Source organism: Oncorhynchus keta, chromosome 32 (assembly GCF_023373465.1).
Source record: "Oncorhynchus keta strain PuntledgeMale-10-30-2019 chromosome 32, Oket_V2, whole genome shotgun sequence".
NCBI lineage: Eukaryota > Metazoa > Chordata > Actinopteri > Salmoniformes > Salmonidae > Oncorhynchus > Oncorhynchus keta.
The window spans coordinates 16616191-16628626 of NC_068452.1; the positions used below are offsets into that span (position 1 = coordinate 16616191).

General features: G+C 43.6%; 1 protein-coding gene across 5 annotated transcripts in view; it reads right to left on the reverse strand.

Annotated features, from left to right (window-relative positions):
- LOC118365168 (microtubule-associated protein tau-like) overlaps positions 1 to 12436 on the reverse strand; it is a 44975-nt gene that overhangs the window by 6010 nt on the left and 26529 nt on the right. For 3 of the 5 annotated variants that reach the window (XM_035747145.2, XM_035747143.2, XM_035747144.2), the window contains 9 exons: positions 11852 to 11881; positions 9127 to 10413; positions 7496 to 7539; positions 6865 to 7044; positions 6497 to 6587; positions 5807 to 6042; positions 5281 to 5373; positions 2342 to 2423; positions 2046 to 2152 (listed from right to left, as the gene is read on the reverse strand). In XM_035747145.2, the coding sequence (XP_035603038.1) occupies positions 2046 to 2152; positions 2342 to 2423; positions 5281 to 5373; positions 5807 to 6042; positions 6497 to 6587; positions 6865 to 7044; positions 7496 to 7539; positions 9127 to 10413; positions 11852 to 11881 (2150 nt within the window). The remainder of the gene's footprint in view (positions 1 to 2045; positions 2153 to 2341; positions 2424 to 5280; positions 5374 to 5806; positions 6043 to 6496; positions 6588 to 6864; positions 7045 to 7495; positions 7540 to 9126; positions 10414 to 11851; positions 11882 to 12436) is intronic. The other 2 variants (XM_035747147.2, XM_035747146.2) reach the window with 2 other exon arrangements.

A 12436-nucleotide genomic window follows, 5' to 3' on the forward strand; every position in this document is an offset into this window, starting at 1 on the left:
TGTGTTCCAATAATGTCTATCTGCAGACTGCGGTTACTACATGCCACGCCCACTGCCATTGCGGCTGTTAACGCTGTCTCTGTTACACACTCCAGCACAGTAGGTGGCAGTAATGCACCAACGTTGGATGCCATCCGCCGGAAACCCCCACCTATAAGAAGGGGGCCGGTACACTGTGTCCTTCGACCCCGCCTGCCGAGCACTGCTTTCCTCCAGTTCTGTTAACGATATGGTGAGGGAAGTAGCTAGCTAGCTGACTAGAACACTGGTACAGTGTCATTCTCCCCAAGCACTACCGGGTAGTGATTATTCTCGCCATAATGTTCAAATAACTGCTGGTTGGCATCCAATCAATGTTGCATTAACGCCACCTACTAGACTGGGGTATAACTCCCTTATACTCAGCTGAATTTATTTTTCTCTCAAAAATAAAATTAAAAATTACAACAAATACTTCACTCCTACTGTCACAGACTCATCTTTATCCTGACCCTCGGGGCAAGCCTCGGGCTCTGAGAACTTAATCACACCTACCACCTCCGATACTTTTCCCTCATTCACTTCCATTTCTCATCCGGTCTTCAACTCACTCTGCTTACACTTTCTAACTTTCTTCTTTAACCAACCATCTCCTTTTTCCCGCCATTTAAAAAAAAACTCAAGGTCACCCTCTTCTTCCCTCTCTCTCCTCTGCCTCTCTTTTTCCCTCCATTCCTCCTCCATATTCCAAGTATCTCCTTATGACAATAGTGCACTTCTCCTGACATCTTGTTCTTGCCTTGTCAAGGGACGCCATTTAACCGGCTGTCATAATCTCCGTACAATCAGCACGAACCCCTCGGGATGTAGTGCTCAACAGTGCATCCCACTTGTAAAGCAGCTACTTTGTCTTGATGTTTTTCTTCATCAATAACTACCACGACGCTTTTCCATTTCTAACAAGCGCGTTCCTCTCAACTGCCGGTCTCCAAGCTAGCTAGAAACGTCCTTAATGGCAGTGGGCGTGGCATGTAGTAAGTGGGGCGTTGTGGGCGCAGCATGTAGTGGGCGTGGCATGTAGTACCCAGTCTGCAGATAGACCCTACTCACGTGTTCTGTGGAGAAAAAAAAGTTAAAATATTTGCACAATAGTTGTGATTGGAGGATAGCTCTAAGGGTGAACGAATCAGGATCAAATCCTCCGTTTTCCCCGAGCTCATTAATGATAGAATGATCATATTTGAATATGGCAGAAAGGCCACTCTTTTGGCACATAACATGGAGTGTATTAGCTAAAGAGACTGGTTCACAGGCTAAATGAGAAGAGCTGCTGCCACCCAAACATGCTGGGCAAAGAGAAGAAGAAGGAGAGCAGGAGAATGGGTCGCCAGAGTAGGGAAAATATAATCTCTTGTCATAGGCTTAACAATTAAAATATTGAGCATCTCATTTGGTTCTGGGTACCAAGATTAGGGAAAATACTACCTCAGCTTTTTACTGTATTGACTTTAAAATTGGCCTTCATGTACTATGTGAGGTTGAGTTTTTTTTTAACAGGGATCGTTACCTTGAGGGAAGTCTATTTGCAATCAAATATATTTATGATCTATTGTTATGCTTTATATTAAATATAGATTTTTTTAAAAAAATGTAAATAAACTTTTTGTAAGTACATGACAAGTAAATGACAAACTTAGGCGTATGCCTATTGGCAATGCAGAGAGGCAGGCCTACTTAGTAATCCATGTGACCCTGTGTTAATCGCTCTTTTGCTTCACATTTTAGAAATGTTTACAAGCAAGTCTCACAGCATGCTCAGTTTGCTAAGGAAGAGTTTGCCAAGCGAGAGGAGTTTGATCATTTAAGTTTAGATTTCCGAGATTTGAAGACAGAGAGAGTGCGGACTCCAGAATTCGGCAGAATAATTCAGTATTTCAGAATAGAAATTAGTCATTGATTGTAATAGGTTTGTACAGTTGTTTTTTTTAAAGATTCAAACATGAAAGTATTGTTTTGAAAGAAGTGTGTCAATTCGGACATTAAAGATAGTGAGTCTGTTTGTTTACCTTCCTCCCGCCACCTCCAGCCACATGACCAACGTTGTCCATTGATCCAATCTTAGACTGAACCTTGAAGTCCAACTTCTCAGATTTGATCTCCACATTGCCTCCACCTAATGAAGACCATTGCAGTGGTAAAGATTGACAAAGGGTATTTTCAACACATTTTCCTGTATTTCACATTCGTCAGGGAGCACATAAAACAATTATTTTATATATGTATTGATATGGCTGAGTATAGACCATCTGTTGCATGTTTTTTCATTTCAGTCACTAAAGGTTGTATTTTGTGCGCAAGTTACCTGGTTTGTGGTGAATGTTGGCCTTCGATCCACACTTTGACTGTACGTTGCTTAGGTCAATCTTTTTGTGAGTAATTTGAACCTAGATATGGCAATGGGGAGAAACAACAAAGGAGATCATCAGACCACTGATAGAATTAGACCAGAGGAGTGGTCATTGTTGGGCGATGCGAGGAGACAGAATAGAATGAGTCAGTCACATGCAAGGACAAGGACACTGCCATGAATGGCTTCCTGAATAGACTTGCTTCTAGCATTGTCCTTAATAGATGTTGGTTGGAAAAGGGAAAGAGGGGTTATTCGACTGCACCCACACATGGAGAAATTCCTTAAAAATGAAAAGATAGCTACAATATTTCAGGGAATTCAGTCAGCTTTATCAAAAATCCCGCCATATTGATGAAATTTGAATCTAAATGAGACAACTTGGTCTCAAATTTGGATGCAAAGGTCCTCTTGGGTACATTGCGGAGATGTTTCGTTACATCCCTAGAAACTATGACGATACAATGCTGTTTTCTAACCCAGTTTAACCCACGTCTTGTAAGTAAGGATACATATTTGATTAGGTGATTGGATTACCAGGCCTTCAACTTTTTTTTTTAAATTCGATTTTTCACAGGAATATTCTCTACTACACATTCCCCCATTTATTTCTTGCTGAGAAATGAGGCAGGATACCTGATTATCAGGAGGATGAAGGTAATCGCAAAATGAATGGCATTCATGAAAACAACAATGTTATAATCTGATCCAGTGTTTATAGAAGTAAATTGCTAAATAATACATGAGAAATACATGAATATGAAATTAAAATGACCAGAGATCTCATAAAATCACCCCATCCATGATTTAAAACAAGTCTACACAACAATCTAGACAAAATCAAATCCCCAAAGCAAAACTCTGTTGAATAAAATAAACAATATGCCTATATTGTTTAATTCATATTTCTGTTGGTTTTTTTTCAAGCATAACCCACTTGTCTGCATACACAAACATATACACATCCAAACATGCAGCTATTTTCTGGTATGCAATTTTAACATGTATTTACACAGTACAGACACATGGTGGTGCCATTGCTGCATAGAGAGCCAGGCTTTCATCACATTATTATCTTCACTGAACAGAAGCCCAGCCCTGTTTCTCCAAGCAGACACAACGACAGCAGGACTGCAACGCTGCAGCCACATCCAGCCTCGTGCAGTCCAATCACTAGCCACTTACCGGTACCACTATAAACAAACTGGCCTCATCATTTCTGTTGTAAGAGTTGAATCTTACAAATCTACTTAAACAGCACCAGCAATGTATTACAGAGCTCACTAGTTATGGCCTATATATACAAATACATCATAGTTATACAGTGGTTTTCCTAATGCCATGCTGTCTTGATTTGTAGATTATATAGTACAGACGGTATTGATTGACAGATGTTGATGGGTGGTGGCGGAGGGGTCAATGAGTTGGAGGTTAATATCACAATTGACAGGATTCATGTTGAGCCCAACGCGCAAAACTGGTTGTAATGGTCAACGTCATTCTGTCTTTTGTGACATCATGGTCAGGTTGTATTCTGATTATAATAATGTGTGTAGACATCTTTTTTTTAGCTAAAATATGCATTTAACTGATTATCTGACCAGATAACCAAAATATGACCTCTTTCCCAGACATCTTGATATTGTCATGAACGATTTGATTTTCACTGGCTGTAATAAGACATTTTTAGAACCAGAAAATGACGTCATTTGGATTTGCAAGGTAACAGCAGCACTGATGTCGAGGTTTTCAGCTCAAGACGCTGAACCGTATATTGGACTTGGAGAGTTTGAGACTACAAGAGCCATTGGGGTGCATCAAATGGGTTATTGGAGACACATTTGAGGAGACAGATCTAGGGCAGACAGACCAAAAACACAAACTTGGCAACGGCATCTCCAGGCAAGGATGCCCTGCCCCCTGTAATGCCTTACTCATGCATCCGTTTTCAGGGACTCAAAGGGGCCGAGGTATGACGCACCTGTCCCTGCCACGTCCTAACCTTAAACCAGTGTCCCATTGCAGTTGAATGAAATCAACGTTTTTTTAAAGAGATTGATTAGGTCTTCATCTTGGCCTTCTGGGTGTTTTTTGTTCTGCCCTCTACAGAAAGTCGAAGCAAGTAAGATTTAGCCTCAGATGCTACTCTAGTCTGCTACTCTTCTATTTTGGAGAGTATATTGAACAAAAATGAAGAAAACAAACTTAACCTATCAGCCTGTAAACTCCTCAAACTTAGTTTACAGAATGATAGTTACTTATCTAGCTATAAACTACTGAAGTCCTCATTTCCTTTAAGTATAGGAGGACCGGAGAGTGGAGGAGGAATAGCCTTTATGTCCTGGCCAAAGCCATGATCTGGTCCTAACTGCAGGAAGACTCAAGACCAAGCCATGAGTTCATCCCCAAGTTACTCACGTTACCACCTCCGGGGACACGCTTGAGATTATCTTTGGAGCCACACCTAGACTGAACACTAGACACGTCGATCTTCTTATGTCAAATTTGCATCTGGAGGAGGTGGAGGAGAGGCGAAAATAACATTATCTTTCTGGCAGGTTGATGCAGCAGCTGCAAGGCTGTGATGTGGACCATGCTGCTGACTACTATTTTACAATTGATTTAGACCAGATTATCTACAAGACAGCCTCAGAGTTCATGGTTGGTGTCTGCACTGCAGGTACTAGATTTCTCACACTCAGAAGTTACAGGCGTGTGGCAATGTCCTTATTTTACAGGTCAGGGATATCTGACATGCACTGATCTCAAAATAGTTACAGATCAATGATCAAGTGACCAGTCTTTATGGAAGTTTGTGGTTTGTGTACTGTAGGAGTCCTGAAATGGGTAATGTCTCTGTCTCTCTTGACCGCCATGCCGTCTGTGTTACTCACATTGCCACCTCCTGGGGTATACTTGAGATTGGCTTTGGAGTCACACTTTGACTGAACGTTACTTAAATCCATCTTCTTCTCAACTATTTGCACCTGAAAGAGTCAGGAGGGAGAAAGCGTTGTCCTTACAACATCCAAGGAACTAATACAGAACAAAACAACAAAAAAATATTGTTCTGGACATATTCAACATATACCGTAAAGCCATTTGTGATCACAACTCGAACAAAAGCTTTGAAAGGCCAATTACTGGAGTTAAGGTGTAGTACGTGGATTCCGGCCTGTGATAAACAACTTAAGCTTGGGGGAAAGACAGCTAAGAAAAACAGCACTAGGGTTGTACATTTCAGGCTACTTTTCAGAAGTTCCTGGGTTTTTCAGAAATCCTAGTTGGAAGATTTTCTGTTGGCAGATTCCCTTCCCTCTTTCCTGGGTTTCTGAAAAACCTGCACACTTTGGGAAGGTTTCTGGAATTCTTCAACCCTACATATCATAAAAACGAAAGAAAATGGTTTCAAGCCCTTACCCGTCCTCCACCAGGCGAGTGCTTGATGTTCTCCGTGGAGCCAATCTTTGACCGGACGTTCTTCAGGTCGGGCATGGGGGCGGCCAGGGGCACCGGACTGCGCCCCCTCATGGACCCAGGTGATTTAGGAGGGGTCCGCACCACCGCCACCTTCTTCACCTCCCGGCTGGCGGGGGATTTGGGTGTGCTGGGGCTGCTGTAGCCACTACGATTCTGGGGCGTCTTGGGGGAATCCACTACAAGGTTAGGAGAAACATAATCTTGGATGAGGTTATTCCAATCTGTTGTACTCCTGAGAATAAGTTTTCAGGAACAAGACCTGCAAAAGTTCAATTATTTGAACTAGGTGTTTTGCTCTTCTAGGTACATTTTCCTCTCCATCACTCCATTCCAAAGAGAGCACAGCAAACATGTGCTGGGGATGTAAATGTAGTCAAGCTGCCACGTGTTGGAGATGGCAAATGTAGGTGAACCTTTTTCAATGGGGATATGGAGTCTGACCATATCCTTATCATACTCTCTCATCTCTGTTCACACTCCATTTGTTAACCTCTCTCTCGAATTGGGGAACTCTCAATGGATTTATGGTGATTGCATCTGTTCGCGTTGCAGGTGCTGCTGTACGAGTTTAGATAAAGGAACACATTGAGAGTTGAGCATCTGTTGAACATGTCCTGAGTACTGACTGACCTCCTGCAGTGGTCTTGGTCTGCATCCTGGTCCCAGCACCCTGGGGTTTAGCACCTGGTGTCCTGGTGCTGGCGGTCTTCCCATCTCCAGTCTGGAAACCAAACAGCATGGTTACTTCTAGAATGGGAAAAACTAGAAACTACACAACAAGCGATGAACCTGTGTTGAACCAAAATACTCCTGACTCATTTGGGAAAGAACTGACTTGAGTGTTTTGGGTTTAGGAGAGGCATTGCATAAGATCCTTAAACACCATGGAACTTTGAAGTATTTGAGTCATAATGCCATTGACCATTATGAGCCTATGGATAAGTTGGCCTGGGTCTGGGATAGTGGTCAAAGTTGAGGCCTGTCCATGTGTTACTTACCCTTGGCCTGGGTTCTCTGGATCCTGCACTGCCTGGACTGGGTTTAAATATTGAGCTGGGCCTGCTAGTGTTGCAGGCTGGGGCAGAGGAAGAGGACCAAGGCTTTTTGCTGGGGGTGGTTTGGACAGAGGAGGGTCGTTTGGGGGTGGATGCTTTGGCAGGTGTGGTGGCGTTGGGTGTCTTGTGACCAAAGGTGGTAAAAAAGTGTTATGAAACACAAAGGAAAAGACAAAAGTGAAAACAAACATTTAAAGAAATGCATTACGATGGTGGAACTTAACAAAAAGCTATAAGCGATATAGACTTAAACAATTAAAACCAATTTAAGCAATTTAAAAAAAAATGTAAACAGTAAAAATCTTAAAATCAATCAAATGTCAAATATTGTTTGTGATTGGTGAATGGCTTTACATGCAGATGTGCTGTACTGCAATTGCAGAGCAAAACCGTTTTTTAGGGCATTCAGTTGAAGACAGATGGTTGATGCAAAAGTTTATGTAAAATTTGAGCCGACATGTTTGGAACCTCCTTTGCAGCTGTAAAGTAAAGCACTGAGATATATTGATGCCTGCTGTATCGCAAGGTCACTCCAGAGGTCAGACCTCTGGTCCACACATCAGTTATCACCTACCTTTTTCTCAGCTGCTTCTTTCCCAGCCCCTGCACCGGCCTTGGCTGCAAGAGAGGGTCAAAGAACGGGACTGAGTCAGTGCTAATATCATAGTCCTGTCTCATCAGCAACTTTCATACCTCGCTGTGCTAGGCTAGGCTAACTCTCTGATGCTAAATTGCGTATTCATGCCAGGCATGAAAATGCTAACAGACAATGCGTGTTGTTAACTCCTCTAGTTGCTGTATCCGGATGCTTTAAAGTTGCTTTTGGATTTGATAGTAATTGTCAGCACCATGAAATGAATTGCCAGAAAGTACATTTGTCATAAACTCTTATTGAACTTTAATTTGAAACTTGCCCCAGATTCGCAATTAATCTTTGTATTGACATTACACTGCATGGGGAGGTTTTAGCACATTAAGTCGTCTATATTAAAAACTAGACTCTCAAAAATGACTTCAAGCCTCTTGGCCTGATTTCTATCCCCCTAATCAGTCCACTCAGAGAATCACAGAGAACATAATACACTGTCTGGGACTAAGCTAATCATTTGAGGGGGGAACTAAATTAGTTTTAGGGCCAATGAATGTGGTACAGACAACAGCTTAGAAACGGTCCTTTTTATTTAACGTCAAGCCTGCGTGTTATTGGATAAGCACGAAATTGGGTCTCCGTGGTGACTGTGGTGCTTGCAAATGGTTAGTTAGGCAGGCAATAATGTTTCTCTCCTATCAATAGACGACCCCATTAGTCCAACTAGGACCCTGAGTGAGTGACAGGGCTGTATTGATAGAGTGGGTGGTTCCCATTCAACTGATTCATTATTTAGACTCTTGGGAGTCCAGTAATCATTTAAAAAACTCTTTTACAGAAAATGCACCATTTGAAACGGGAATCATTTTGTTATCATATCGTGTGCTTATCAGCTATCATCTGATCATTATTGATAATTGGCAATATAGGCAACCTGATTAGCATAAAGAGAACCAGTGAACCATCTATTGATTAGTAGTGGTAGTGTGTAACAAATACCACTACTGATGGGGGAGGTCGGTTTAATGTAAGCATCCATGTACACTGACAAACTGTGCTGACTTACACTTTTCTGGTAATATGATAGATGGATAGGAAACAGTAGTCAGTGTGTGTGTGTGTGTGTGTGTGTGTGTGTGTGTGTGTGTGTGTGTGTGTGTGTGTGTGTTTCAGAAGACAGGAGGTGGAAGGGAAGGTGACCCATAAATACACAGTCAAGATGATGTGATGTTGCACACCCAACAAACATGCAAGTGACATGCAAAAGGGGCTGACCAGTGGAAAACATTGCCAGCAAAAATAATTTGGGCACAGGAGGGTTAGTGACATAAACAGGGGCTGGAAACACAGACAGAACACAGACCACAAACACAGAGAAGATAAAGCTCGAAAGAGAACGAAGTGAACAAAGAAGAGACACAAGAAAGAAACCGGTGGTGGTGGCTACAAGCAGTCCGTTTCATCAACCGAACACGTTCATGTTTTGCGTTTTGTGCGTGTTTTTCAGAAAGGGTGCTGCTTTATTGTGTTGCTCAAGTAAGAAAAAAAGTATCTGTGAGAGAAAAGAAAGGAGGTGGTGGAGAGGTGGGATTGATAAACTAGAACGGAAAACAGACCTTTGAGCTGGGCACCTGGAACATTTGCTTTTCTGCCCGGTGGGGCGGCATCTTTTGGGGGTGCTTTCTGAGCTTTACCGGCGGTGGGAGGGGCAACAGCAGTAGTGGTCACTTTCTTATCTTTCCTGACCGGGCCTTTGGCTGCTGTGGGAGCACCTCCTTTGGCATCTCCTTTGAGGCCACTAGTAGCCTTGCCAGCCTTAGGCTTCGTTTCTGCAGGTTTGGCTTCTGCAGGTTTGGCTTTGGTCACCGACTGAGCTGTTGTCACCGCTGCGATGCCGGCCTCGTCTGCAGACTCCAGGTATTGGCCTTGAGTGTCCTTTGAGGTCTTCACAGGTTCGTCATCCATCTGGACGGGCTCAACCTCCATCTGGGGCACAGCAATCATGGGCAGGGGACTAGCTACCTTCTCCTGCACCTCTTCTTCCTCCTGCATCTCCTCCTCAGTCACCTGCTCCTCAGTCACCTGCTCCACCTCGTCAAGGGCTTCTGGCTGGTGCTCGATGAGAGGAGACTCGTCCTGGGTCTGGTCGGCTGCAGTGCTAGGGGAGAAGGGAGATCCAGGGTCGGCCCTGTTGGAGTCAGGACTCTTGCTCCCTGGGGGGCTCTTGTCTGCTCCGTTCTGCCACCCTGAAGGGATGCCCTGACCAGGGGGGTGTCCCTCAGGCTCTGTGTAGTCAAAGGATAGGACGCGCTGCTTGGCTTCCTCCGGGGTCATGGCAACAGGAATGACAGGGGCGCGACCTTCATCTTTCTGTTGCTCTTCCTCTTCTGAGCTGGCTTCACGCCGTGGCCTCCTGCGGATTGTTGACACCTCGGTTCTCTCTTCCTCTTCTTCATCCTCTTCCTCGTCACTATCCTCCTCTTTTTCTTCATCCTCCTGCTCTTTCGTCCCCTCCTTTTCTGTGAAAAGAGGGCTCTGAGGCTTCTCAGGACTGATCATGTCTTCATAGGCCGAGGTAGGAGCCTCCTTGCTCTCACATATGTCCTTCTTATCCTCGTCCTCAGACCCAGAGCCGCTCAAGCTGTGGCCCACAGAGACATCAGAGACCTTGTCAGACGGGCTCCTCTTCAGCTCAGACCCCAGCGAGTCTGGGGAGAAGAGCCTTGGAGTGTCCCTCTCGATTGGGGCTTCAGGGGCTGAAGGAGACGCCCGGGGGCTCACCGACCCAGCTCTCTCCCCATCTTCGCTCCCACCGTCGGCAAAGCCGGACCTGCTGCTGCGGCCGCTCTCTGTGGCAGGACTGAGGCCTCCTGGCGTGGGGCTGAGCGACGCGGTGAGCTCCTCTGGTGTGGTGGGAACCGGGAAGCAGAACGATAAGGGACAGAGGGATAGATCCACAGCAGGACTGTGGTGTTAGAGACACTTACCTCCTCCTCAGAGACATACATTCAACACCCAACAAAAGGAACAGAAATAAAGGAAAAGAAAGAATCGAAAGGAAAGAAAAGAACCACTGAAGGAGAAGGTACACAAAACAAAGGGCAAAGGAACCTTTTTTTTTTTGCTGGCATCAACAGGAACAACAATGAAACATCAAAATGCATAAACTACAATTATCTGGATCGTTTTTGTACCTAAAACGTTGAGAGCTGTAGGGGTTTTTTTTTTTATAAGAAGCTCAGTTTGCAGTTGCAAACATTTTGCTTCCATGTTTATAGCAGAAAAGATGGGAAGACTATATGCCATGAGAGCCATGAACTATGTACGCAAATATGGGTTCATAAAAAGCACCTTACAGCTCAAACACTAAACCATCAACTTCTGCCATCAACCAAATTCACAGCAGAAATCAAAGCCAAGCCGTATCACGTCCATACCGAAAACGGTCTCATTCAACACAGTACTCACAATGATGCAACAGCGCTGTATTTTTCGTTGTTGTGAAAAGCCACGTGATAAATGAAATTGCAATGGCGATGAATCAATGCCGCACTGTCCAATTTGCAAATGGGCTTTGCAGTGGGTTTTCTGGCTGCTAGCCTCACTTACGAGTACATCATGGTTCTCTTCCTTTTAAAAGGGGAAATCTGCAGTTGCTGCGTCCATTTCTGGACTTCGAAATTAATGATATGTACCCATTCATTCCTGAAGAATATAACTTAGAAATGAATGATATGCATTCATTGATTCTTGATGAATATAACTTTTGCCTTCGAGATCGAGTTCGACAGTCATATCCCATCAGAACCCAAAATAAGCTCGTTTTAACTCCAATGTTTGTAACGTTAAACAAATTACATGTAAACAAAACATGGTTATAACTAGAGTTATTTATGGTGCGGTAACAATTCAGCGTAAGATCAATTCTGACATCCTTGAAAAGGATCAACTTTGCTCATGAAATCAAACTCCATTTACCCACTCATGATAAATACATTTCAAGGGATCAATATACAATTGTGAATCTATATAGTGAAACAGATTACAACCAGACAGTGTCCTCTGTTCTATAATGCACACGCCGTGTTACTACTATTATGAGGATTGAGATGAGTTGTGGTTCAAATCAATGCAGAAGTTTGTCCATTACACTCAATGGTAAACCCAACGTTGGTTCCACTAGGTATATATGAGCAACTGGGATGAATAGTTGAAAATAGAGACGTTGAGGATGATTTGATATGGATATGCATGGACGGTAGTTGGTCTCAGAAACTCTACTTCCTCATGGCTACGTGTAGTCTGAGGAAGAGAGATGTCAGATGGGTATTGTAGTCATACCTTGACCTGTAGCGGTCGTCCCTCCGGTAGCTGCACACGGTCCAGGGTTCGATGGGAGAGGAAGAGGATACGGAAGAGGAGAAAAGGAGGACTTAGACATTAGACTTTCTACAGGTACACCGGTAAGCTGATCTCCCAACATTCAGCGAGCACTCACACAATTATGATCAAACTTAACCAAGCACACACACACACACGCCGCCTGCTGAAATAAATCCTCTAGTCTAAAGCTCGCTAAAACCACTAACTTGTTCTCGGTCGTGCGCAAGTGTGGGCAATGAAGGGGCACGACTGCCCACACTGTCTATCTGTTGATCTACAATGTGTTCGGAAAGTATTCACACCCCTTGACTCTTCCCGCATTTACAGGCTGAATTTTTAAATGGATTCATTTGAGATTGTTTTGTCACTGGCCTACACACAATAGCCCATAATCTCAAAGTGGAATTATGTTTATAAATTCAATAAAAATTCAATAAGTCAATAAGTATTTAACCACTTTGTTATGGCAAGCCTAAATAAGTTCTGGAGCAAGCCTAAATAAGTTCTGGAGCAAGCCCAAATAAGTTCTGGAGCAAGCCTAAA